The sequence below is a fragment of the Vitis vinifera genome, chromosome 12 (genome assembly GCF_030704535.1).
Source record: "Vitis vinifera cultivar Pinot Noir 40024 chromosome 12, ASM3070453v1".
Lineage (NCBI taxonomy): Eukaryota > Viridiplantae > Streptophyta > Magnoliopsida > Vitales > Vitaceae > Vitis > Vitis vinifera.
The window spans coordinates 4,076,584-4,103,311 of NC_081816.1; the positions used below are offsets into that span (position 1 = coordinate 4,076,584).

Genomic DNA, 26,728 nt, shown 5'->3' on the forward strand with positions numbered 1-26,728 from the left:
TTTGTTTTTCATACATTGGGCATCAAAATAATTGGGTCTATTACCTCAAAATTATTATCATTATTAGACACTACATGAGGAAAAAGAGAGAATTAACATTATGAACTCATGATTTTGTTTCCATTTCAATTCACAAAACAAGATCACATGTTCTTCCTCCACTTCAAAGGGACTTGGAAACTCACCACCGAAAAGAAAAAAAATAAAACAAGGAACAGGAACAGCAACGGAGAAAGCAAGAATGTTACACCAAATCATACATATATACAGACTGTTTATATATATGTATGGGGCTGGTGCAAGACTCCATATATACATCTTTTCATCTTCTTCGACTTTTCTTCACAGCCATCATCTTATTGGTCTGTTGGTTTTGTTGTTATCTGGGACATCTTCAACTACATCAACAGATCGTTGACCCACCCAAGATCAGGACAAGCCCAGCTGCCATTTTCACTACTGAGCTTATCCTCAATGGAGCTTTTGCTCGAACAGTCTCCATTGAAAAAATGCCTGGACCCAGAAGCATTTGGGATTGATGGAGAGAGACTAAACTGCTGATGATCTTCACTGGCGAAACAAGAGTCGACCAATGGGTTGGTATGTTCGGGTGAAGCTTCGTTGATGTTTATGGCTTCCAAAGAGCTCATCAGCTCCGCAACAACGTCCTTGTTGTAGCTCAACATTACATGTCGAAATTGGCTCATATTACTCGAATCTAGGCTTGTTGAGCGATCATTGTAACGAGAAATTGGAGAATATGTGGCGTTCACCGGAGACAGAGGGGGAGACGGCGACGCCGGCGGCGAAAAATGGGACGTACCCATTAAGGTAGAAGTGGGAGAAGTTGCAGAGTGGCAAAACACGCAGCAATGGTTCAGAGGCGAGAACTTTACATCTGGGGTTCCATTGGTTTGTGAATGCAAAGGCAATACCCGAAGCTGCTTACGGGAATGAGCGAAGAAACAGACCTTTCTCTTACAATTCTTTCCATCTTTGCAGGCCTCAGTCCTGTAACGAGCTGGGTGTAGCCAGCACTCGAAAACCCCATGTGAAAACTCGCAGTTATCGCCTCTACTACACCCACCTCGCCGGTACTCCGAGCACACAGTCCCTGAGTAATGGTACCTCCGGGGGTCCCTCCTGCGAGCCTTCTCCCCGGGATGAGCAAAGGGACAATCAGTCCAGTCGTGGCTGCGGCTGCGAGTGCACCGGCGAACCTTAAACTCAAACATCCGAAAATGATCTGACGAATAAGGGTCGGACTCATCGTCGTCGCCGCAGTTGAACGGCAAGAACTTCTGAAAGAGGGTCTCTCCAGCCGCACCGAGAGCCTTGGGGGAGTCGGAGAAGATATCAGAGCTCTCAAGAGAGTTGGCTCGGCGGCTGAGAAGCTTTCTGGGCGGAATATCAATGGTTTTCTTGTTGAAGAGTTGGTGGGAGAGGAAAAACTTGTGTTGGTCAGCAGAAACCCCACTCATGTTGAAGAGACTTTCACATAAGAAAAAGTGTTGGAAAAATTGACAAATATACGAGTCAAGAGTGAAAGAGGAAGGAAGGAAGAGCTAGATATGTTTGAGGGAGAGGAAGCAAAGGGAGGAGGTGTTTATAGGGCGGTAAGGAGAGGGATAGAGAGAGAGAGAGAGGATGGTGTGAAGGGTATGGGCAGAGAGGTATGCGTGGCTCGATGGCATTAGGGATGAGCATGCAAAATTGGGTATGTGGCACCTCCACACTTCATGCAGCCCTACCATTTCCTAAGCTCTTCCTTTACATAACCAAAAAGAATTTCTGTTTAGGTATTGTTTGTATGTGTGACATGGGGCCTGATGCTTTTGTATCTTTGCTTCTCTCTTATGCCATATCATTCCCTTTAATTTTATTTTAAAAATGTATCCATAATAATTTCTTGAGATGGATTGTTGGACATTTTTCTTATTCTAATTTCATGAGAAAAATAAAATTTAGTTTATATATTTTGAATGGAACAAATACTTTAGTTTTCATTTTGATACATTTTATTTTTTTCATTTTTTATTTTTAAAAATAAAAAATATTATTTACTTCTATATAAATATATTAACTCTCATAGTAAAAAAAAAAAAAAAATAGTACATAAGTTTATTTAAATAATTTTAAAAAACCATTCACTCCATAAGGTAAGTGTTAAACAATTTTTTACTATATTACCATTACTTTTTATTTTTTAAAAATGGAAAGAAAATATAAAAAATAATTTTATAAAAAATCAGTTAATATTTAATAAGAAATAAAAATGCTTTTAGTAATAATTTACAAAAGAAAATTGATTTTTAAAAGAAATTCATAGTAAAAGTTGCATTAAAAATCACTTTAAATAGATTATTCAAGTGGGTTTTAGAATTTTTTTTTCAAACTTTTCAATTTAATTTATAAAATATAAGAGTCATCACCTGTGATAAAATTAAAATCTTTTATTTATTTAGAGCTTATAAATGATTAAAATTTGCATTATTTCACATGTTACTGCACATGCACAATACTCTCAATGAATTGATTTACAAATAAGTCCATTGTGGTAGTACAAAAAGCAATAGAGGATCATTATTGTAGATTCTTTGTATTTTGTAAATAACTCTTCAAATAATTAGAGAGAGAGAGAGAGAGAGAGGATGTTGTTGGAATATTTGGGCAAGTGTGAATGAGAGTTTTGCAATTGATACCACATTCTCCACCATGATTGAGAGGTAGTGGGCCTTCTTTTTATCTTTGTGAATCACTCACCTTCATGTCTAAGCTAATGCCACCATTATTATGTTCAACATGCCTTAAACAGAAACCTCATCATTTCTCCATTTGGGTTTATCCACAATCAAATCATTGTTTTTTTTTTGGTTTCTTCTCAACACTTGTCCTTTTTTTTTCAACCTCCTCCTTGAAATATGTGAAATTACTAGATAAAATAAGAAATTATATTTGTTATCACTCTCTCAATTTTTTTTAATATTATATAGTTTCCTTCAAATTCAATTCCACATAGTTCACAGCTTTATTTGACCTAGGGTTAAAAGAAAAGTGGGGTGTAAATGTCTAGTATAATAAATAGAAGAGTTGGAGTAGGTGTTAAAAGGATATAAATGATGAGGAGGCCCAATGACAATAGCAATTGGAATGGAGTCTAAAAGCAATGTTGGGCTTTTGTCCATTTGTGCACAGCCTCCCACCTTAACTCACACCTCCTATCATCCCAATGTCACTTTTGCTTCACTTGTTTGTACTCTCTACCCTCATTCCAATCACAATTATCCCTTGTTCTCCATCCTACTCCTTTCCTCCTCAATTGTTTGTACTCTCTACCCTCACTCCAATCACAATGATCCCTTGTTCTCCATCCTATTCATTTGCCTCCTCAAAAATTGATGACAGGCATCAGGTAAGAGAAAAAGTTTTTAATATTATATATATAGTGAATTTTTTTTAATTATATTAATACATTTAAATTCATGAGAATCAATTGAACCTAGAATAGATAATTTTGATATGTAAGGGAATGGTTGTTACATCAATTGATCTTCTTCCACATCAATGCACCCTAACTTCACCATGTTTGCTAGAACCCTTTTTGCAGGATTACTTCAGATGATTCAACTAGATCTATTGGGTGTAGAACAGATCATATCGATAAGGAAATAGTTCCATTAATCCATCTTCTTCCACTTTGCAACGTCCACCCTAACTTCACCATGTCTGATGGAACCCTTTTTGCAGGATTAGTTCAAAAGATTCAACTATGAAAAGGGATAAATGAAAATATTAAGCAAATAAGCATATAGCCATAAAAATTGTGACTCCAAAAGGTAACAGTTGTTCAATAATTCTGGGTTTATCATATTTGCGAAGATTGACTGAAATTGCTGTTTTTATCCCACTGTCATCAAACTCATCATACTACAGATAAGCCAGACTGGTCTATGCATTACCCTGTTTGGTTGGGTGGAAAAAGGAGAAAGGAAACAACAGTTTGATATTGATTTCTATGATCTATGGATTTAAATGACTGAAAAACATTCCTGGAGCACTTCACAAAATCATTGCTCTCAACAAAATACAAAGAGTTTCAGGAGATTGATGGCTACTTATGTGTACTTGTACATACAGTAGTGTTGCTGCAAATTGTAACAATCTTTGATGCTAACAGGAGGAACAAATTTATATCTAAAATACACAAACATATAGCAACTAGTCTTCCTTCAAAGTAAAACAAAGCTCAAATTTCCCAAAGAAAATCACTGAAACTTTACTACAATGCAGGAGATATCATCCTTGCTTTTCTTAGAAAGAGCCTCGTCAGTCAATCGCTTTGCTGCTGACTGAGCATCCTTTATGTGTTTGATGCAATCCACCGCCTCCTGGTTTGACATCACCTGCTCCAGAGATTGACAAAAAGGCCAAAAACAAAGAATTTCTCAGTAACATTTTAGACTGTTAGAAACCCAATGACGACTGGAAATAAGATGAACAATTTTGTTATTTTGTAAATTTTCCAAAAGTATAGTATCTTATATTAAAGGAAAATGGAGTACAAATAAGATGAAGGTGGGAGCCAATGTTGGAAAATGACCAACCTTCCATAAGCCATCACTTGCCAGAATAATGCACTCTGTTCCAGTAGTTATGGGCTCCACTGCCACATCTGGTTCTGAGCTAAGGTGTAGCTTCAAGCTCTTATCACCAAATGCCCTTGCCACTGCAAGTTGTCCGTCAACACGTGGTACATCACCTGCAAGCATCAACAAAATTGCTTGAACTTAGTTCTTTCTTCCTTATTTTAGTATAAGATTAGGAAGAAATCTTGTTCAGCCATATCCTGACCTAGACTTGAGAGGCTATTTTGAAAACCTAATTTAGTGGTTTGATGATTATTTTCCTAAGCAAGTGCAAGAGCTTCCATGTATAATAACGCAATCTTATTTAAATAGTTAAAGAATGTGTGTTACCTGGAAGGTTTGATACAAAACCACCCCGCCTTTCAATCATCGTTCTTTCCTTGCTTGGCTCATGATCAACTGATAGCTGTTTAGCCTCACCATTCTTGCATATAACAGCCCGAGAATCTCCCACATTTGCCACTACCAACCTCTCACCATTGATTAGTATTGCTGTTACTGCAGTTGACCCTCCTCTTCCCAAGTACAATGATTTGTCCAGTATCTCAATGTCAGTTTTACGGTAAGCTCTCTTTATAGCATTCTCTGTTTCGGTCCAGAAAGTATGCTGCTTGCAGCAAGTGACAAGTGAGATTGATCCAAGGAAAAGTCCAAACTCATAGGAAGAAATTCGAAAGGAAAAAAAAAATTGCAGAGTGCAGAAACACCATTGCTAAAATCAGTACAGTAATATATATTACCTCCTTCAGAATATTGTCAAACAGATGAGTTTTCAAGTAATTTGAAACATCATGGCCCAAATGCCCATCGAATATTCCAAATAAACCCAACTCATGGTCTTCCACTTGCTTGAATTCAGAAACCAAACAATCTTCCATTTCATGATTTGATTTGCCTTTCACCAAGTGAAATCCATGCGTTATATGCTTCGACATCTTGCTTTTGCCTTTCCCCGTGTCAGCTGTGGATGAACCTAACCCAACCTTCACCTAAATAGAAAAATTTAACCACAAAAACCATGATACAACAGTTAGTACTCATACACTTCCCAGAATATTCTTGTGACACCGAAAATCTCTTCTTCCTTATTATCTATGAGTCTATTCATCAAGCAGGTAGAGACGGTTTTACGACAAAAGATCTATGCTACTCATTTTAAAATTTTAACTAATGTTCCAAAACAAAAACTTCATAATACTCCTCTATAGTAACAGAGAAGTTTCTTCCTGTATCAAGTTGGAATTGCCCTGGTCTGCAAATATCACAGGACCTACACACAACATGATTTTACAAAACAATACATGGAATTCAATGCTTTGAATGTGTTCCATCATCCATGTCCCAAGGTCTTTAAATATAGTGGTTGGCTGTCACGTGGGCATTCTAGATGATGAGAAATGAAAAGGAAATATATCCCAATACAATAAATTTCACTAGAAAATCATGTAGCAGATCAATCCTCAAAAGTCTACCCAAATTTCATCATCTTCATACAATCAATCACAAATGATGATGCTGTCCAGTAAGGGGTGTTTTTTTTCTTTTCTTGTCTTTTTGTATTAAGGGATTTTGGTCCAATAAATGTCTTACAACTACCATGACTTTGAGCAGCAGTATCCATTAATTACAATTTCTTTAATTACTTTTTCAAAGAAAGTGAACCTACCTGTCATATAAGGATGAGTTTGCTTACATCAATCTTTGCTCATCCCCTTATACTTCAATATTTTATGCCCCATTCTATGAAAACAGATGAGAAACCCCAACAGGTAGATAGCAATAAAGCACTGCTAATTGACAAACTGTCCACATTTTGATTTCAAATGGACAAATGCCCTAGTGGCAGATGCTTGTGTTTTTAATTGAAAACAAAAATGGTCTGTACAGTATAAAGCAAACCTAATCCCAACTTTATTTTCTTGGATGACTTTGGGATTAAATAACTACAGGAATCTAGACAGAAAAACTTCCATAACCTTCAAAGAAACATGCTTTTCACCCCATTGATGCCAAACCCAATACCCAGAAGGCCCCAAGATTTTGTGTCTGGCTCACCATCTCCCTGAGAATTATGAATCAAACCCACAACCATTTCCCAAAAAACACAGTGAATCCTAAGCTTCTACATCATCAAATCACTATATATTCTGTTGGACTATATCAAACAATAACAAAAACAATAAGCATATATATATACAGAGAGACAGAGACAGAGACAGAGAGAGCGAGATTAATTACACTGATCTTCTGGAGAATTTCCCTTCCATTCATGATGGAGACTTTTCCTGAGAGAGTTGCAGAGATTTCGATTGAAATATGAAATATACACAAGCTTTGAAGGGAGAGCTGGCTTGAACTTGAAGAGGGAGAAGACAGGCGCGCGTATATAGAGGTGGATTGACTTTTGAACACGTGACAGGCCGGTGACTTTAAGGCTACGTTGCTGTTTTTTAAAAAAATAAAAAAAATAAAATGAAAAAGACGCGTTTTGCCGACGACTTTTCTTCTCTTTCAAACTTTCCTACTTCAATTTTTGAGTAGAAAATGTTTATATTTGGGACATGATGGTGTGGTGTTGCTTTCACATGATTTTGAGGTTTATGGCCATGATTAACTCTATCTCACCCCCCTTATCTTCTCAATTTCTAACCACCTTTTTCAGGCTTAATTTTTTTTGTATCATTTAGAAAAGATGCAATATAATATTTCTAACTATACTTAGTAGAATAACGTGTCAAATTCATATAGTTATTAGCTATTTCATAAAGGATAAATTTAGCAGATCTACCTACTACACACGATGATTAAACATCTATCTTAAATAACTATCAATAATGAAGTATCTATAATTTTATAGTAACATATTAGACAATTAAGATGTTCAATTGGTCAAAGACAAATATCGGGATATGTGGTGAAATACATCATTTATCTTAAATAACTATCAATAATGAAGTATCTACAATTTTATAGTAACATATTAGACAATTAAGATGTTCAATTGGTCAAAGACAAATATCGGGATATGTGGTGAAATACATCATTTATCTTAAATAACTATCAATAATGAAGTATCTACAATTTTATAGTAACATATTAGACAATTAAGATGTTCAATTGGTCAAAGACAAATATCGGGATATGTGGTGAAATACATCATTTATCTTAAATAACTATCAATAATGAAGTATCTACAATTTTATAGTAACATATTAGACAATTAAGATGTTCAATTGGTCAAAGACAAATATCGGGATATGTGGTGAAATACATCATTTATCTTAAATAACTATCAATAATGAAGTATCTACAATTTTATAGTAACATATTAGACAATTAAGATGTTCAATTGGTCAAAGACAAATATCGGGATATGTGGTGAAATACATCATTTATCTTAAATAACTATCAATAATGAAGTATCTACAATTTTATAGTAACATATTAGACAATTAAGATGTTCAATTGGTCAAAGACAAATATCGGGATATGTGGTGAAATACATCATTTATCTTAAATAACTATCAATAATGAAGTATCTACGATGTTATAATATCGTATTAGCCAATTAAGATGTTCAATTGGTCAAGGGTAAATATCGGGATATGTGGTAAAATGCATGATATAAGGTTTAATGACTCATGATTGGATATCCTAAATTATCCCGTGCGAATTGCAATGTACGTGATATGAAGTTTTCGAGGCACTCTCCAAGTTGTTTGATTGTTCATCTACAAATAAAAAAATAAAATAAAAAACCCTTATAGTGACATATGGAAAAAAAATTTCAGATATGAGACTATTTCCAAGATATTCGTTGTAACATATTTATAGATATTTTAGGCCTAATTCATAATTTGCTTGAATAAGATGCTAATAAAAGAATGATGAAATTCCATTGTTTATTATTGATTTAGTATATCTGATCAATGTTATGCCCTTGGTTAATTCAAAATATGAGTTTAATATTTTGAAAAGAAAAAAAGGTATAGTTTTAAAAAAGGGTTTAGGGTATGTTCCTTAACTTTTTTAAAAACTGTTTTATAATAATATGTAAAATAAAAATTTATTTGAAAATTTAACCTATTTTTAATTTGCTTTTAATATTTTTAAATATGTTTTAAAAATAAATTTTATGTTTGTGTTTTATTTTTAATCATTTTAAGTATTTATATAATTTTTTTAAAAAAATAGTTTTTAGAAAACAAGTAAAAATAACTAAAAGATTTTCTTTGAAATTGAAAAACAATTTTTGATTCTCAAATCTGTTTCCTTAATTTTTTGTTTTGGAAAACAAAACCATTCCTGAAACAGTTGCCAAACATATCCAATTAGGCTCATTTAAAAAAATATTAAAATAAGAAAAACAATCTTTTTCAACAAAAATTCTCTCCCACAATGTTTTAGGCTATATTTGGTTGTTGAAAAATACTTAAAAAAATATTAAGGAAAATATATATTTTTTTCATATTTGGTTTCATTACAAAATAAATAAATAAATAAAATTAAATATAATTATTATTTTTTATAAATTCATGCATTTTAAAATTATTTTAAAATAATTTATTAATTTTAAATTTACCTTTTATTTATCCTTCATTTTTTCTCTCTATTTTTTTTTCTCAAATTTTTCGGAACCAGACATAATCTTAACATCCCTTTCATATAAAAACATTTTTTTTTTAAATATACAAAATATGTTCACAATTAAATAAATAAATAAATAAAAAATAGAGGTGATTTTTCCACTTTAAGGATTATTTTACTCCAAATAATTTGATATGTTATATTAAAAAAAAAAAAAATGTAATCACACATTAATCGCGAAAGTAAAAGTATTATAAAAAATTGATATGACCCACATTTTATTTTTACCTTTTCTCCAAAAAGCTAACCCCATACTTAAATTTAGCCCACATGATTAAAGTCGACCCTTTTTAACTTTATTTCTTAGCCACTCATCCCATTGTTTCCTTTTTAAAAAATTTTAAAATAATAATAATTTTTATATTAAACATAATACTTTTTAGTTATGAATTTAAAATTTATTTAAAAAATTAATATATCTAAATTTAAATTTTTTAAAAAATATAAGATTTTTTTTTCCAAAAAAGATGAATGATGAATGAGAAATGATAACTTAGGATGGGATTTGTGAAAGAATTGAATGGAAAAGGCAGAATTATTGATAAAGAAAGGTGAAATCATGGAGCCACCATATGTACAAGTACAACTACTCCAATGGATTAAAGTAGCAACGTGGTCTCCTGTTGAATAGGAAGCCAACTTGGACCGTCCCATGCACATACATAAATAAAGTTGGTTGGGCAGCTTGCATACAAGGTTTCTTTTTTTATTTTATTTTATTTTATTTTAAATTTTTAAATAACTTGGCCACCTTTAATGCATATTAAAAATTATATAGGGTTTGTTTGGACCCAAATTCAAAATTGTGTAGAGCTATGAGTTAAAAATCGTGTTCCAACTACCACAACTCCTTATCTTGCACATGACACTATGGTTGGAGGTTTCTACTTGGAAAATAAGATATTTTGTGGTAACTATTTTGAAAAACAATTTTTAAAAATAGTGTTTAAAAATTATTTTTTGATGTATTGTATGATAAAAGTTTGTTTAAGAATTTGAAAATTTTTTAAATTTATTTTAAAAATAAATTTTATGTATAATGCTTTATATTAAATCATTCAATATGTATACTTATTTTTTAAAATAATCATAAAAAAAAAATTTTTAAAAATGAAAATCATTCAAAACAACTAAAAGATGTTATTTGAAATCATCTTGTTTTAGAAAATAAGTTTATGATTGTCAAATGCGTTTTTTTGTTTTGAAAAACAGAAAATTGTTCTAATTAAATAGACTTTAAGTGCTTACAAACTATAGTATAAGTTTTCATAATTTTAATTCATGGGTATTTTGACTATATATATATATATATATATCATTATTCAAATGAGTTAATTTCATTCGATTCCTTCGAGGTTTTAGTTAAATATACTTAATCTCCATTAATTAAAAATTTTATCTAATGCCTCCCTTATTTTAAGTTAGATTGGAGGTATATGAAAATAACAAATAAAAAAGTATATAAGAGGCATTTGATAAAATTTGATATCAATGGAGTTATGTGTATTTAATCAAAACATCCATCGAGCAAATGAAATTAACCTTTATTTAAATTAATATATTTTAATTAGACTATATAAGTTTTCCTTATATAAGAAAATCTGTATATATTTGACAAAGTTTCACTACTTGAGTATGTTAAGTATACCCCGAGTTAACAAGGAAAAAAAAAGGGAAGAAAAATGCTAAAACAAGAAAATATTTAAAAAAAATCATTTTTTGATGTTTGAATACTAAAAAAATAAAAAGGAAATTCCATCAAATAAAATCATTCCATTTTTATTTGTCATAGACAAATTGCATATCAAATTATTACACTTTTGGGATCATTTCAAAGGCAACAAGGCAAAACACAACCTACCAACTCAAAGAAGTTAAGTATTTGAATAACCTTCACATTTAAAAAAAAAAAATTAAAAATATTTAATATTTTTATTTAAAGTGTTTTTCTTAAAAATGTATTTTTCAAGAATAATCTATTAACATGATGATTAATTTTAATTAAACATCTGATTTTTCTTTTATATATATATATATTTGGAATAATTATAACAATTTTGGATCAAAGAAGGTAGGCGTGTGTGCACAGTGATTTGAATTCGCGGTGTCATCCATGATCCAACTATTGAAAAGGCGGCTGGTGGTGGAGGATGATAACATGGGAAGGGGATAAGGCTGAACAGGGCATGGCCATGGCCACGCTAACGTCGGATTCTGTATAACCTGTAAGGCTGCTACGTCATGGATACTATTGAAGGCAATCATCTCATGATGCAAAAATCAAAAATCAAAATTTTAACAATTATTTCAGGAAACCATGTCAAAGATGACAACAAATTAATTAAGAAAACCTTAATTGTTGCATTAGTCTAAACAAAGTTCCATCTTGATTTTCTAATTTCTCCGACTTTTCAATATTTCATGCGTGAGGGTTAGAAATGAGGAAATTTCCCAAGTGATGGTGCAAGGATTCAACCTATGGTTGAAAATCTTCGTTCACATTATAAGAATTTTAGGAATTTGAGAAATATTAGAAATTTCTGTTTGGTTAAGTTTTTTTATATTAATTAGGACTTGTAATTTAATTATGAAGGAGAATAATGGTGTGAATATGATTAGGGTTTTTTTTTTTTTTTTGTAAATATAATTTTTTTATATATTTTTTTTTTATGTTGATGGAGAATCGAATCAAATAAAATATTCTTTTGGTATAGGAAGATTAAGGAAGATGTAAGGCCAAAGGATCAAAACTAGAATATTAAGGAATATATAGAATACCAAGAAAGTTATACAATAGTCTACATTGATATAATATTTTGATATCCCACATTGAATGAGGAAAAAATTATTGGCATTATCTATAAGATTGGGAGTGGTCACTCCTCCTCTCATATAGATGCAACGTCTTTATTGTGTTCCATGAGATTGTAGAACTCTTCTTATATAAATATAATGTCTTTGTTGTGTCCCATGAGATTGTAGAACCAAACAAATAAACACCCTTATGGGACCAAATAAACACCCTTTATGAGACCAAACAAACCCCTACATCGGAGTTGGGGATTAGTTCTAATACCATTTGTAACGATCTACCTCCAACCTTATAAATATTATCTGCTTTAGGCTCAAATGGGCCCTCACGGCTTTAAAACATGTTTACAAAGTTAAGAGAATATCATACATATATATCGTCAGAAACTTTTTCCTTTATACGATGTGGGATATTACAATAAAAGGAAAAAAGTTCTTAACACTATATATGTATAAACTCTTCTTAACCTTGTAAAAGAGTTTTAAAGCTGTGAGAGCCTCTTTCGGCTTAAAGTGAATAATATTTATATGGTTGAGGGTGAGTCATTAGAAATGGTACTAGAGTCGATCATCCACCCCGATGTGGGGGTTTGTTTTACCTTGTGAGGGGTGTTTATCTATTTGACCCCACAATCCCATGGGACACAATGAGAACGTTGTGTCTACATGAGCGGAGTTGTGATGTCTCACATCAAATAAGAGAAAAAGTATTAGGATTGAACCCCTAAAAACAAGACATGATGTAACAAAAATAGACTTTATTGTCTTTTTGCTTTCTCTTTTATGCATTAACATTGATTTGAACATTCAACCCATATAATTTGTATTGTATATGACTTAGGTACATAAAGAGTTGTATAAATGATATAAGTCATGGGCTTCTTACAAGATAACGGGTAGTTCATGGTTAGTTCATGAATTTAGACAATCCAATAGAGATGGTAGTACACTACCTTCCAATTGGAGGGATAAGTTGTCTTAACCGTTAGGATAAGTTTATCATGATAAGTGCACCAGTGTGTATGGTTATATATTAGACAAGAACTTTGATGAATCATGGCACAAGGCTATCTGGTTGTCATAATTCACTAAGCTACTATGTTGCGTAGACTCTCAACTTTGAGAGAATATTAAACCTATGCTAAAGTCAACAAGAGGCTTTGACCTATGAGTGAAACTTTAATGTGGTCATATATCCTTACAGATTCGAACACTATTGATGAAGGTTGGTGACAACACGTATTCTCAATAGAGACATCATGATATCTCATGAAATTGAAATAACGTGTTCCCTTAGGTGATGTAAAGAACATGTGATCATGATATTTATAGTTGTAGTAATTTAAGTGAATTTTGACATATGCTCCTTGGAGTTAGAGCCTATTAATTGATCATAATAATAAGAGGATTTGTAACTCAAGGATTAAATAGGTAATCTTGATGAGTTGATAGTATTACCATGTTAGATCATGGACACCAGTTCATGAAGAGTTTGCATGCAATGGATAGTAAGTCATAGACTCAAGCTTTGTCTCATTGTAATTTCTGTTTGGAAACCCTGAATTGCTCCAGTCCCAAGCCCTAGATTATTAAGGTGTATGAAATCTTATTCAAAAAAAAAAACATATAATATATTTAGAGATTAGTGTCATAGCAGTGATTTGGATGTTCCCAGATTGAATCCTATCGGTGTAGAATACTCTAAAGTTGCAATAGATCTTGTAAACTCAAGGATCTTCTACTTGATGACTCCTCATTAAGTGTAGGCATTGAGATGGTGGAGATATCGGGATTGGAGGCTAGGGTTCTTCTTTTGGACTACAAAGAGAGAATGGTAAAATTGAACTTGAAATCCTAACCCTTAAGAGGTATATTTGTAGGTTTCTTACTAAGTTTAAGTAACTTGAGCCCACAATAGGTTTGGGTCACTTAATTTGGCCTAAAAAAGTTGATAATTAATTAATCAATCCAACAAGACTCCAATTAATCAATTAGCCAGATCTAGAGATATCACTCACTTATCCTTGTGCAACTTCACGAAATTACCAAAATGCCCTTATGCACACAAATGAATTAAAAAATCATCAAACCCTTATAAACCATGTTATTAAGGAATATGAGCTCGAGTGGGGACTATTGAGACCTATAAAATATTATTAGCTCCCTCAAAATCTAATTTTAAAGTTGATTCAATATCTCACTATGAAGAATCAACTACACTCTAATACCCTATGTATATTACAATGAGACACCAAGTGCTTGGGTCTGTTATTTGTTATCCATTGTCTATAATCTTCTCATGAACTAGTCATTCATTGTCTAATAAAGTTAAAGCTATCAGTCTTTCAAGACTACCTCTTCAAACCTTGAGTTATAAATCCTTCTATTATGTGATTAAATGACATACTCTAACTTACTAAGAGAATATGTCAAATTCCACTAAATGAATTACTTTGAGCTTATAGATTTCATGATCACACATCCTTAGGATCACCAAATGGGACACTCTATCTCAAATTTCATGATATATTATGATGCATCTATTTAGAATATCTATTGCAACATGTTTTCTATCAACAATAACCTCATCCATAGGGAATATATGATTAACTTATAATTTCACTCATAGGTAAAAAACACTACTAACTTCTATATAAGTTCAATATTTTCTCAAGTTTGAGAGACAATATAATATAATAACTTAGTGAAGTCATGACTATCCGATAGCCTTATGGTATGACTCATCATAAGTTTTGTTCAATGTACAACCATATACATTAGTGTACACACCATGGGAACCCTATCCCAATGGCCAAAACCAACCACTCTTCCAATTAGGAGATAGTACACTACAGTCTCAAATGGATTGCCTAAGTCTATGAATCGATTGTAAACAAATCATCTATTTGCAAGAAACTCATGATTTGGATTTTCTGGGCAACTCTTAATGCACCCAACTCTTAATACAAGAGAAAGGTGGACTTCTCTTATTAGAAGAGAGGTTAGGGTTTTCTCTCTAAAGTCGAGGTTTATATAGGCTTTCTTGTGGACTTAAATGACTTAAGCCCAACTTGGGCTTAGATCATTTAATTCAGCTCAATTGGATCTTAATTAATTAATTAATTAATTAACTCTATTAGGTTTCAATTTATTTATTAGCCTAATCTAGAAATACTATTCATAAAATCCAATGCAACCTTGTGTTTTTGCCAAAATGTCCTTATGCACAATTATGAACTACAAACTCGTAATTTCTTTAAAGAAATGTGCTATCATGAATCAAGAGTTAGAACGAGCACCATTATGACCTATAGGAAAATGTTTGCTCCTTCAAAATCCAATTTTGAAATTGACTTAACATTACATTAAAGATAATCAACTGCACTTCAATATCCTATTATATTATAATGAGGCAAAGTTCAGCTCTTTAACTTACTATCCACTACATCTAAACTCCCTATTGAATTTAAAGATGAGATTTGTAGGTTGTAACACTTTTGTTTGCTATTTTTTCAGTTTGGTTGTTGGGAAAAGAAAGGATCTTATGGTTTAGACATTCAGTGTTTTTTTTTTTTTCTTTTGAGAAATGAGAAAGAGGAAAAATATGAAAGAGAAAGAGGAAAAATATGAAAGGGAAAGAAACTCAAATCAAGTGGGTTGAGTCATTTTGTTCTTGATTCGTGCTCAGTTGGGTATTTTAATCAAAAATATTTATAAATCCTATGACCTCATACTAGCGTAGCAAAGCTACTATAGTATAGCAGCTCTAGGGTCGAACTCTGGGATGGGTTTTCACTCTACCAGTGATAGACTCAAGATTAGAAATTGAATCTGATGATTTCCTTTGTCAAAAACTTAAAGTTTAAAAGAAAATAAAATTTGTTTTGAAAGTGGTGTTTGAAACTAAACTAACATAGAACTAGGTAAAAATGGAAGAAAGAAAGTCTCCCGGAGCTAAAGGTTGCTAGGATCAAGTTCAGAATGCAAAGTGGGAAATTCTGGATTTTTCTCCTCGCATTGGGGACAACAACATAAAGGATGGTTGTTTCCCGAACCGGTATAGGTTTAACAATGAAGATTTAATCCATAAAAAGCCAATAGAAATTGTAGTCAAGTTCCATTAATGGCTTTAGACACTATGGGTCTTCACCTTGAGCCACTTTCCAATGGCTCGTACATGATAACTAATGGTCTTATGTGGATCTAGCAATAAGTATCCACAGAGACCTAAAAGCTTATCATGTATTGGCTATTCAAAGTGATTCTAAGGGATTTAAAGCAAAACTTTAGATTTAAAAGCCATTTATGAACTCCAACTACTTGTATTTAAAGCACGAGAGTTTTCCACTTTTGCATCTGGACTTTTCACCTAGCTTCCTTCACTCCAAGAAACCAAAGGTTTAACCTCTCATCCTCTGGGAAAACATCCTCAGAGCTTGTTTGGCTAGTAAGAAAATATAATTAAAAATGAGAAAGTAAAGCAGAGCAAAGGCTCTATATTTTACTTCCTTGTAAAACTGTACAAATGATCGATCGTCGTGAGAACAGGCTCCCGAGAGATATCTATATGAAAAATTACAATAATAATATCTAAAAGGATATTCATCCTTTTTCCTAACTTAATAACTAAGGAATCCTATAATTGGTGGGTTACAAGGAGATTTTGGGGATTTAGACAACAAATATCTAAAGCAAAATATCTCAAAATATCCCAAAATGTCGGTGGCAAATATCAGGAAGCTTCAGGAGAACACAGCAGCACTTGTGCAAAATGGCTGCTCTCCCATCCGGGTAGGCGCTATAAGCGGATCCGGATATGTCCATCCAGGGAAGTTTGAAACGCCCTCCTCTCCCATCTGGCGTCATGCGCCGGATGCAAAATATCCGAATGGAATGTGCCGGATGCAAGACATCCGGGTGGAAAGTGGCGGCATCCGAATGGAATGGCGGCAGCAGCCGGGTGTAATGACGGCGGCAGTCGGGTGTAATGGCGGCGGCAGCCGGATGAAACGATAGTATCCTGTCCGGATATGTTATCCGGATACCCTCCGATGGTGTATCCGGACGCCCCTATCCGGATATACTCCTTGCATTCTGGATTTGCTTATGGATTCCAAAGAACTCTCCTCAATCTCGGATTGCTTTGGTGATCAAAAAGCTATCAAAACACCAAAACTTAACACAATTTGATTAGAATTGATTGCAATGGTCCTTAATATGTTAATTGGGTTAAAAGGTGATAACTACTACTCAAAAGTGTTTTAAAAGAGTTAATTACAAGCTATGAAATAACATTTTTTAAGTAGTAATCAGTTCTCAAATTGTAAGGTTTCTTTACTTTTTCCAAACATTTTCTTGGCAACCAAAAATGGGGTTGAGTTTTATTTATCTTATTTTTTAACATTATGATGCTGATGAAATATGACTTTGTGTAGGATTTGATCTAGGTGGTGCCAGTTTGAGGCTAATGGGGAAGCTTTAAGGTTCAAATTTAGGGTTTATGAGCAAAGACTCTTGAGACACATACACCAAAAGCAAAAGTAATAATAGTACTTGTGCTTGATACCAAAGGACGCAAACAAGCAAATCATCAAAACAATGGTACAACCTTCGAATTTCATGGTGGCTAAGAGGAGTTTTGGGTCAAAATGGCCCATTTTTAAAAAAAATTGTAACATCTAACCACTTTTTTAAACTTATCTTCAAATTGGCCTCTTTGATGCCATGTAGGCGTCACATCATTAAAAAAATATATTTTTTCGTTATTATAGTGAAAGCCGCAGTTGGAAAACGCGGTTTCATTTTTATACTAAAGCCGCAGTTGGCAAACGCGGCTTCATTTTTGTACTAAAGCCGCGGTTGGCAACTGCGGCTTTAGTTAATTTTTATTTAAATTTAAATTTTAATTAAAAATTATTAAATTATAATTTATGAATGAAATTTAAAAATATACTTAAATAATAAATTATTTATATTTAAATTTAAAATTCTAGTATTACTTCAACAAACATAAATTGATAAATAGAAGATAGTATAAATGAATATTTTATTTATTAATAAATTAATAATCTTAAAATAATAAGTTTATATAACATATAAATAATATATAAAATTGTATAATTTATTAATTTAAGATATTTAATTTGTTAATTTTTAAGATATTAATTTATTTGTATTATGATAAATTTATCTTTATCGAATAAATTAGTATAGTAGTTGATAATTGAGATTTCAATTATAATATTTTTTTTTACTTTCAAATTTAATTAAAAACTATTAAATTACAATTTATGATTGAAATTTAAAAAATATACTTAAATAATAAATTATTTATATTTAAACTTAAAAATCTAGTATTACTTCAGCAAACATAAATTAATAAATAGAAGATATTATAAATGAATGTTTTATTTATTAATAAATTAATAATCTTAAAATAATAAATTTATATAACATATAAATAATATATAAAATTGTATAATTTATTAATTTAAAATATTTAATTTGTTGTTTTTAAAGATATTAATTTATTTGTATTATGACAAATTTATCTTTAACGAAATAATAACATACTCTTAAGCCGTAGTTGTCATATATAGATTTTTTTACAAAATTAGTTAATGAAATTAATTACAAAAGTCTATTACAAAATGTAATTTTAATAGTTTAATTAAAGTCACAAAAAATATCCACTAAACATTAATATAGTGGAAAATAAAAAAACATATATAATCTCACATGCCTCCACAAGGAGAGAACCTATGTGTAACTGGTACTTTTTTCCTTTTTAGACGTTCATCTCTAACTGTAGCAAGTACTGCATGTGACACATTAAGAACATCTATTTGTGATGGGGCTAGAGTTGGAAATAGAAGTGGTGGTGGAGGTAGCAATCTAGGTCGACGTCGATCATCCACCATTCATGTTTATTTGACTTTAAGTATATTTTTTAAATTTCAATCATAAATTATAATTTAATAGTTTTAATTAAATTTGAAAGTAAAAAAAAATATTATAATTGAAATATCAGTTATCAACTGCTATATTATTATTTCGATAAAGATAAATTTATCATAATACAAATAAATTAATATCTTAAAAATTAACAGATTAAATATCTTAAATTAATAAATTATACAATTTTATATATTATTTATATGTTATATAAGTTTATTATTTTAAGATTATTAATTTATTAATAAATAAAATATTCATTTATAATATATTATATTTATCAATTTATGTTTGTTGAAGTAATACTAGAATTTTAAATTTAAATATAAATAATTTATTATTTAAGTATATTTTTAAATTTCATTCATAAATTGTAATTTAATAATTTTTAATTAAATTTTTAATTTAAATAAAAATTAACTAAAGCCGTAGTTGCCAACCGCGGCTTTAGTTAAAAAATGAAGCCGCGTTTGCCAACTGCGATTTTAGTACAAAAATGAAGCCGCGTTTCTCAATTGCGGCTTTAATACAAAAGCCGCGTTTCCCAACTGCATTTTCACCATAATGACGAAAAAAAAAAAATTAATGATGTGATGCCTACGTGGCATCAAAGAGGTCAATCTGAACATAAGTTTAAAAAAGTGGTTAGATGTTACAATTTTTTTCAAAAATGGGCCATTTTGACCCAAAACTCGACTAAGAGCAACTTCAATGGAGAGAGACGAGAGAAAGAGTGATGTCTGGTTAAAAAATCAGAGAGAGAATGGGAAAGGGAGAAAGGCTAGGTAAAACTAAAAAATCCATCATGACATCTACGTAGAAAAAAAAATGGGCTAGATTGAATATGGAAGATTAGTTTCAAAGAGAGCTCAATGATAATAAGGCCATTTTGGTAAAATGGAAAATAAAAAGTATGTTTAACACAAAAAAAAAAAAAAAAAAAAACTACCATACAAATAGTAAAGATATATATATATATATATATATATATATATATATTACTATATTGAATTTAGAAATTTTTAATAACACTAAGACATGGTAATTTTTTCAATTAACATTTTCTATATTTCATAAAAATATTACTTTTATTTTTTTTAAGGCAAGAAATAGAAAATGTATCCAAATATCATCTTATTGATTATAAAATTTTATTTACTTTCATAGAATTAAGTTGAAAATATAAATAAAAATAAGAATGAGATTGAAAAAGAATTACAATACCACATAGAAACAAAAAAACCTAAATTTCTCATTTATAATCATCCAAACACCATAGTGGATTTAAAAAAGAATGAGATATAAGGAGAATCAAAATAGTAAATAGAAAAAAAAAAAAACTTAATGCCTTGTATGGTAATTGTTTTCGAAAATAGTTCTGAAAAATAGTTTTTAAGAAAAAATTTTGAAAACTGTGTTTTTATATTTTATAGAATAAAAGTAATTTGAAATATTTTTAACCTATTTTTAAGTATATTTTAAAAATAATTTTTATATCCAATATTTTATTTTTAATTATTTTACATGTTTGTATAATTATTTTTTAAAATAATCATTAGAAAATAAGTGAAAACAATAAAAGATATGACGTGAAAACACCCTATTTTCTATTATTAAGAATAGAAAGCAGAAAATAGTTTATTCTCAAAGCGTAATTTTTTTTCTTCTAGAGAATAGAAAATTATACTTGAAAACAATTATCAAATATACCCTAAATTCCTCATTTCTAACCATCCAAACGCCACAATGGATTTACAAAAAAAAAAAAGGAATTTCATGTTCCTATCTTCTATTTTAGCAATTTTATTCTTATTCTATTAACTTTTTGAAATTCAAATATATACTATAATCCAAAAATAAAATGGGTATTTCATTTTCTATATTCTCCATATCAAATATCCATAGGATTTTAATTCTAAAAAGAATTTATATTTAAATCACATTCCATCTTCTATATGTTCAATCTCAAGTATCAAGGAGATTTTAATTCGAAACCATCAATTTAAACCTTAATTAAATATTTCCAAAATTTATATAAAATTTTAATTAATTTTAATTATATATATATATTTTAAAAAAATCATAATAAAATCAAACAAAATGATTTTCTTTAATTTTTTTTTCTTTCCTTTAGTTTCAAGGCATTGGAATAAATTAAATATGACATTTTGAAGCACTCGCCAAACAATGCCTCCAAATATTTCTTATTTTGAAAATAATTATCAGATTAGAGAAATTGTTTAGAAATTGACAGAAAAAGGAAAATAAAAAGAAAAAAAAGGGAAAAACATTAGCGTCTCCACAACGACGTCGTTTCCTTACAGAATATAGCCGTTGGAAGGAAATCCCACTGAGGTCCCAAGCGCCATCACATGCCCGTTGCCAGCCTCTATGTCCGACCCCAAGTTCAAAAAAATTGACCGTTGCGAAGCCTAACGTATAGTTTCCTTTCTCCCTAACCCCCTCGCTCTCTCTCATTAACAACCAAACCCCAGACGTCTTCCTCAGAAAGAAAGAAAAACCTAAATCCTTCACTTTCTCTCTCCAATTCCCAACTTTCTCTCTCAAGAATCCCCCTACCTGTGGTGATGGAAGATACCGGCTCCGTCTTCATCGATCAAACCTACGAATTCTCTGCTCCGAAATTCTTCGACTTTATCAATGGAGAGTCGGAGGCGGAAACGAGGAACGCAGAGCTCTGGTTCGACACCGCCATCAGCCATGCGCCTTCCCGTAAGTGTTTCCATCTTTTTGTTGGTTTTGTTTTCCTTGGTCCCTGAGAAATCCAAGATTCCAAGTCAGAAAATTTTATTTTCCTTGCATTCTTCTCCACTACAAAACAGAGCGTTAGGGTTTGTATTACAATTAGGCTTAGTTGAATGGTGTTTCTTGTTTGATAGTATTGTAAACAATGATAATGTTAAAGATCCTAGATTTTGACATATCTTTAGGGTTTGGTTCGTGCTTGTTAGATGTTCAAAAAATTTCTTCTCCCTTGCGTTTCTTGGTAAATTCACATTATGCTGCAGTTCAGTTTGTTTGAGTGGCTTTGAGTTATAATGGGGCAATGCTCCCTCTGTTTAGTGAGAAAAGATTGGCAAAGAAAACAAAAATGGAGGGTGGGATTAGACTGTTTCTGAACTCATCATATGGACCTGGATACTATTTCTTGAAAGTTTAGTAATGATGCTGATGACAAACCATCTCTCGTCACAGTTTTTATTTCTGAAGTTCACAAAAAAAAAAAAAAAAAAAAAAAAGATGGCTTCTTTGGTAGATTTGCTTTGATAACATATAAGCACTCAACAATTCATTATGCATTTGAACAAGTGAGCTTGCTTTTTGATTTCCTTGTTCATAATTTGATCTTTTCGGGTTTCAAATTTGTGCAGCTTTTATGCCTAGAATCAAGACTGGTAGATCTGTTGTGACAGAGAGTTTATTATGTGATTTTAGTGAAGCAGACCAGCCACAGAAGAAGGTGATATTTTCCCCATTCCTCCTCTCTTAATCATCACTTGGATTTTTTATTTAACCACTGGAGAACCTGTGATTGACTGAATTTTCCTTGTCAATGATTTGTTTCAGGTCTCCCAATCAGCAGATTCAACAGTTACTAACTGTGCCTCGGAAACCAAGCCTCAATCAGAGATGATGCCTGCTGAAATCAAGGAAGAAGAATTAACCCCCAATGAGGCCAAGGAAGAAAACAATGCAAGCCTTGTCAATCTGGTATTGTTACTGAAGGCCCCCCTGTCTAGGAATTTGTAGGGTTTACAAAGCAGAGAAGCACCTTTCTGGTTTTATGTTTGTATTGCTTCTCATGATCCAAGAACTTTTCAGGTTTCTGCAGATGAAGAGGCTACAAAAGATAAGGACAAAGGTGGTGTATGTACCCTAGAAAATGGAAGGTTTGTTCTTTTTCTAAGGTCCTAAATAATAATTTATATAAAATTGAAATTGTCTGTACTGGAATCCTCAACTCTTTTCAAATGTTTCCCTTCCTGTTGATCTCAGTGATTCAACCGAAGGAGCCTCGTCTGCTGTGGAAAGAAAAACTAATGACAACAAGAGTCTACTGTCACTTCAAGTGGAAACTGAAGCTTGCACCCCTAAGCAACCAACAATTTCTCATAAAGAAAACCAGACCGATTTGAAGAACCTGAAGGCTGAAAAGATAAGAGGAACTGAAGCCTGCACCCCTAAACCACCCATGACTTCCCAAAATGCAAACCTGACTGATTCAAAGAAGCACCAGACAGCTAAAAAGATAGCTAGTTTGGTTAAAAATCCATCTGCATTGAAGCCAAAAAATCATTCTCAATTGTCACAAGCTAAAGGCAAACCACCATCCAGTGTGAGAAGGTCAATATATTTTTACGCTCACTCTTAATTTTTCCATTGTTCTGCTCTATGTTGAACATGCTAATACTAATTGTAATTCTGGCTCAAATTTACAGGGACCCAAGGGTAAAAAACCCTACGACGACCCATAATTTAGCTCAAGAATACCAGGCCATTAAGCGGCAGAAGCTGGAAGGAGGAAAAACTAGACAGGTGACTCTCATCACACTGCTGCTGACCCCTAGTTGTGACTCATCACTTTTCTCTCATTGTTCTGATGTTTTTTTTTTTCTTCTCATTTTTCTCTTCAAAATGCCAGATTCTTAATGTCAAACCACAAAATTTGCCCCACAAGGGCAGTTCCAACCTGTGCCCTTCAACTGCCAAAACCAGTAAAGAGGACAGAAAGGTTCGTTTAAAATTCCTGTTTATTATATCTCTAGCAGTCATAACATTTTCAATGGATTTGAGAATGCTAAGTCATTGGACACTTCTTGAATTTTGAAAGGTTTATGTCCGAGAAGCTGCAGCTCCATTCGTTTCAATGGCAGAAATGATGAGAAAGTTTCAATCCAATACAAGAGGGATGTCACTGCCAAACCTCAACAGTTCTCTTTCACATGTAAATGATCTTTTCTCCTTTTTATGTCAATTTCATTTAACAGACGTTACGGACCTTGCCTAACCTTTCTCTGACTACTTCCATTTCCATTTTCAGGGTGATGCTACTTCTATCATCCAGAGGAGACCCAAGCTCACATTAACCAGACCCAAGGAACCTGAACTTGAAACAACTAATCGGGTTCGTTCAGTCAGAGTAAAGAGCACTGCTGAGCTTGAGGAAGAGATGATGGCTAAGATTCCAAAATTCAAGGCTCGACCACTAAACAAAAAGGTATGCAAATGGCTTATTTAACATTAAAATTTGGTATTTTCAATATTTAATTGGTTCTTCTGTTTGTCATAGATTCTGGAAGCTGCAACCTTACCTGCAGTACCAAGAAGTGTACCCCAGCTGCCTGTATTTCAGGTGAAGTATACATTAGATTGGATGGAGAGAAAAATGCAAGGTTGTTTGGTTCTGACTCATTAAACTCAATTATTCTTAACATGGTTCAGGAATTTCATTTGGAGACAATGACGAGGGCCAATCAGAATGCAGAATCGTCTACAGTAGCCTCAACTGAATCTTCTTCTCTCCAGGTTTTTAGAAAAGCAACCATACTATTTTAAAATCATTCTTAATCCTTGAAGAAATGAACTAGTTTTATTTACTCTTTGTTTTTGCTTGTCTGACAGAATCATCAGTGGAATCCTCATCACCTAACTGAACCTAAAACCCCGCTTCTTCAAACATCATTGCGAGCACGTCCACCCCGGGTGAAAAGTTCTGTTGAGCTTGAGCAGGAAGCACTCGAAAAAGTTCTTCCATTCAAGGCCAGGCCTTTGAATAAGAAGGTACTGCTCATCTTTTTCAATGGAGAGTTAAATTCCAATTGTTACTTCCATAATTTCCTTGACTAATTATGTTACCAACTACTGCAGATATTTGAAAGCAAAGGGGGTTTGGGCATATTCTGTAACACAAAGCGGCAAGTGACTAAGCCTCAAGAATTCCATTTCGCGACAGATGAAAGGATTCCACCACCACAGGCCTCTGTTACTGATCTTTTTGATAAGGTTATTGGAATGGAGAAGTTTATCTCCTTGAATTCATTTCTATTCCTAGTCCCTAGCTAAAATGCCTTTGATTTTTCTCACTGTAGAGTGTATTTTCGTTTTCCCAGCTTTCTTTGAATTCAGAACCTCACCGGGACAATCATCCAATCCCAAGAATCACCAAACCGAATCCATTCCATCTCCACACGGAGGTATGCCACTCTACCTCCTCCTGTTGTGGTCCATGTGACAAATGAATATTGTTCATCCAAATTTCTGTTTTTACACCAATTTTTGGTTTAATGACATCAGGATAGAGGAACTGAGAAAGAAACAAAATTCGTGATGAAGGTGATGGAAAAAGAGATGGAAGAGGAAAAAGCAAGGGTTCCCAGGGCCCATCCATATCCATACACCACTGATTACCCCGTGGTACAGAAATTTATATACATATGTTACTTGTTCTAATTGTGAGAGCACTTTGTGGGAAAGCAGCAATGGCTTGGGTGTGATGATTATATTTATCTGTTACAGATCCCTCCCAAACCGGAGCCTAAGCCATGTACAAAACCAGAACCATTCCAACTGGAAAGCCTGGTGAGGCATGAAGAAGAAATGCTGAGGGAAATGGAAGAAAGGAAGAGAATGGAGAAGGAAGAGGCTGAACGGAGGAGGTTCAAGGCGCAGCCAGTCTTGAAAGAGTAAGCAGCAATCAAAGATTTTTGGACATTTGCAACACACCAGTTCTGTTTCCTAGGAAATAGTAACTGATTTATTATTTATAATTGATATTTGCAGGGACCCAATTCCACTTCCAGAGAAAGCAAGAAAACCCCTGACACAGGTTCAGGAATTCAATCACCATGTAGATCATCGAGCTGTGGATAGAGCAGAATTTGATGAAAGGGTAAAAAACACTCTTCCAAGGCTCATCTTTGCTAAGGCTCTCGTTTACTTGGAGAAAAGTCAATTCAACTTTCTTTTTTGTCCTTACAGATCAAGGAGAAAGAACAAATGTATAAGAGATACAGAGAGGAGAGCGAGTCAGCAAGGCTGGTATGTGGGGATGGATACATTCACATAGTTTGTAAGTTTGACTTATTCAGATCTCAAAAAGCTTCACAACTAATCCAACAATGATGATGATGATGACAGATGGAGGAAGAGAAGGCGTTGAAACAGCTGAGAAGGACACTGGTTCCACATGCAAGGGCGGTGCCCAATTTTGATCGTCCTTTCTGCCCTCAAAAGTAAGAAAAACTTCCTATATGTAATCAAACCAAACCCCTCACCCTTATTCCCCATAATAATAAAAATAATATGCTTGATTGATTGTGATTATGACAGGTCTTCAAAGGAGACAACCAAAGCAAAGTCCCCTTACTTGCGTGTGCTCCAAAGAAAAGAAAGGAGAAAAATGACCTTGGCTACCGCCACCAGTGCTGCAGCTAATAATATGAGGTGATTCTTGCCCAGCTGGCTGTACGCGGTGTAGTGTTCAAGAACCCTTGAACTCTTAACAGTTTTCTGACTCTCCTACATTTTTAATGCCATTTCATATGTACCTTTGACTCATTCACAGTAATTCAATGTTGTAATTTTTGACTCGTCAAGAAGCTGGAATGTGTAGTATTTTCTTGATGGGTTCTCAAAATACCGGATAGGAG

General features: G+C 32.6%; 3 protein-coding genes across 3 annotated transcripts; 1 reads left to right on the top strand and 2 right to left on the bottom strand.

Annotated features, from left to right (window-relative positions):
* Window positions 1-92: 92 nt before the first annotated feature.
* Window positions 93-1,481, bottom strand: LOC100257395 (zinc finger CCCH domain-containing protein 2). Its single transcript, XM_002274912.4, has one exon. The coding sequence runs from the start codon at window positions 1,479-1,481 to the stop codon at window positions 399-401; it is 1,083 nt and encodes a 360-aa protein (XP_002274948.1). The 3' UTR covers window positions 93-398.
* Window positions 1,482-4,033: 2,552 nt separating this feature from the next.
* On the bottom strand, window positions 4,034-7,169 carry LOC100247283 (probable protein phosphatase 2C 58-like). Its single transcript, XM_002275854.5, has 5 exons — window positions 6,885-7,169; window positions 5,387-5,635; window positions 4,977-5,253; window positions 4,605-4,759; window positions 4,034-4,403 (listed from the first exon to the last, which is right to left on the bottom strand). Exons 1-5 carry the CDS (start codon window positions 6,915-6,917, stop codon window positions 4,266-4,268), a joined length of 852 nt encoding a protein of 283 aa, XP_002275890.1. The 5' UTR covers window positions 6,918-7,169; the 3' UTR covers window positions 4,034-4,265.
* A 14,301-nt stretch (window positions 7,170-21,470) lies between these two features.
* On the top strand, window positions 21,471-26,715 carry LOC100262517 (protein TPX2). The gene is made up of 20 exons (XM_010658693.3): window positions 21,471-21,791; window positions 22,451-22,539; window positions 22,647-22,790; window positions 22,902-22,969; window positions 23,076-23,423; window positions 23,519-23,615; window positions 23,722-23,811; window positions 23,911-24,024; window positions 24,121-24,297; window positions 24,370-24,432; window positions 24,522-24,605; window positions 24,702-24,860; window positions 24,948-25,082; window positions 25,190-25,273; window positions 25,374-25,493; window positions 25,596-25,762; window positions 25,860-25,968; window positions 26,058-26,117; window positions 26,217-26,311; window positions 26,409-26,715. The coding sequence occupies exons 1-20, from the start codon at window positions 21,647-21,649 to the stop codon at window positions 26,524-26,526; spliced, it is 2,466 nt and encodes an 821-aa protein (XP_010656995.1). The 5' UTR covers window positions 21,471-21,646; the 3' UTR covers window positions 26,527-26,715.
* The last annotated feature ends 13 nt before the right edge of the window (window positions 26,716-26,728 follow it).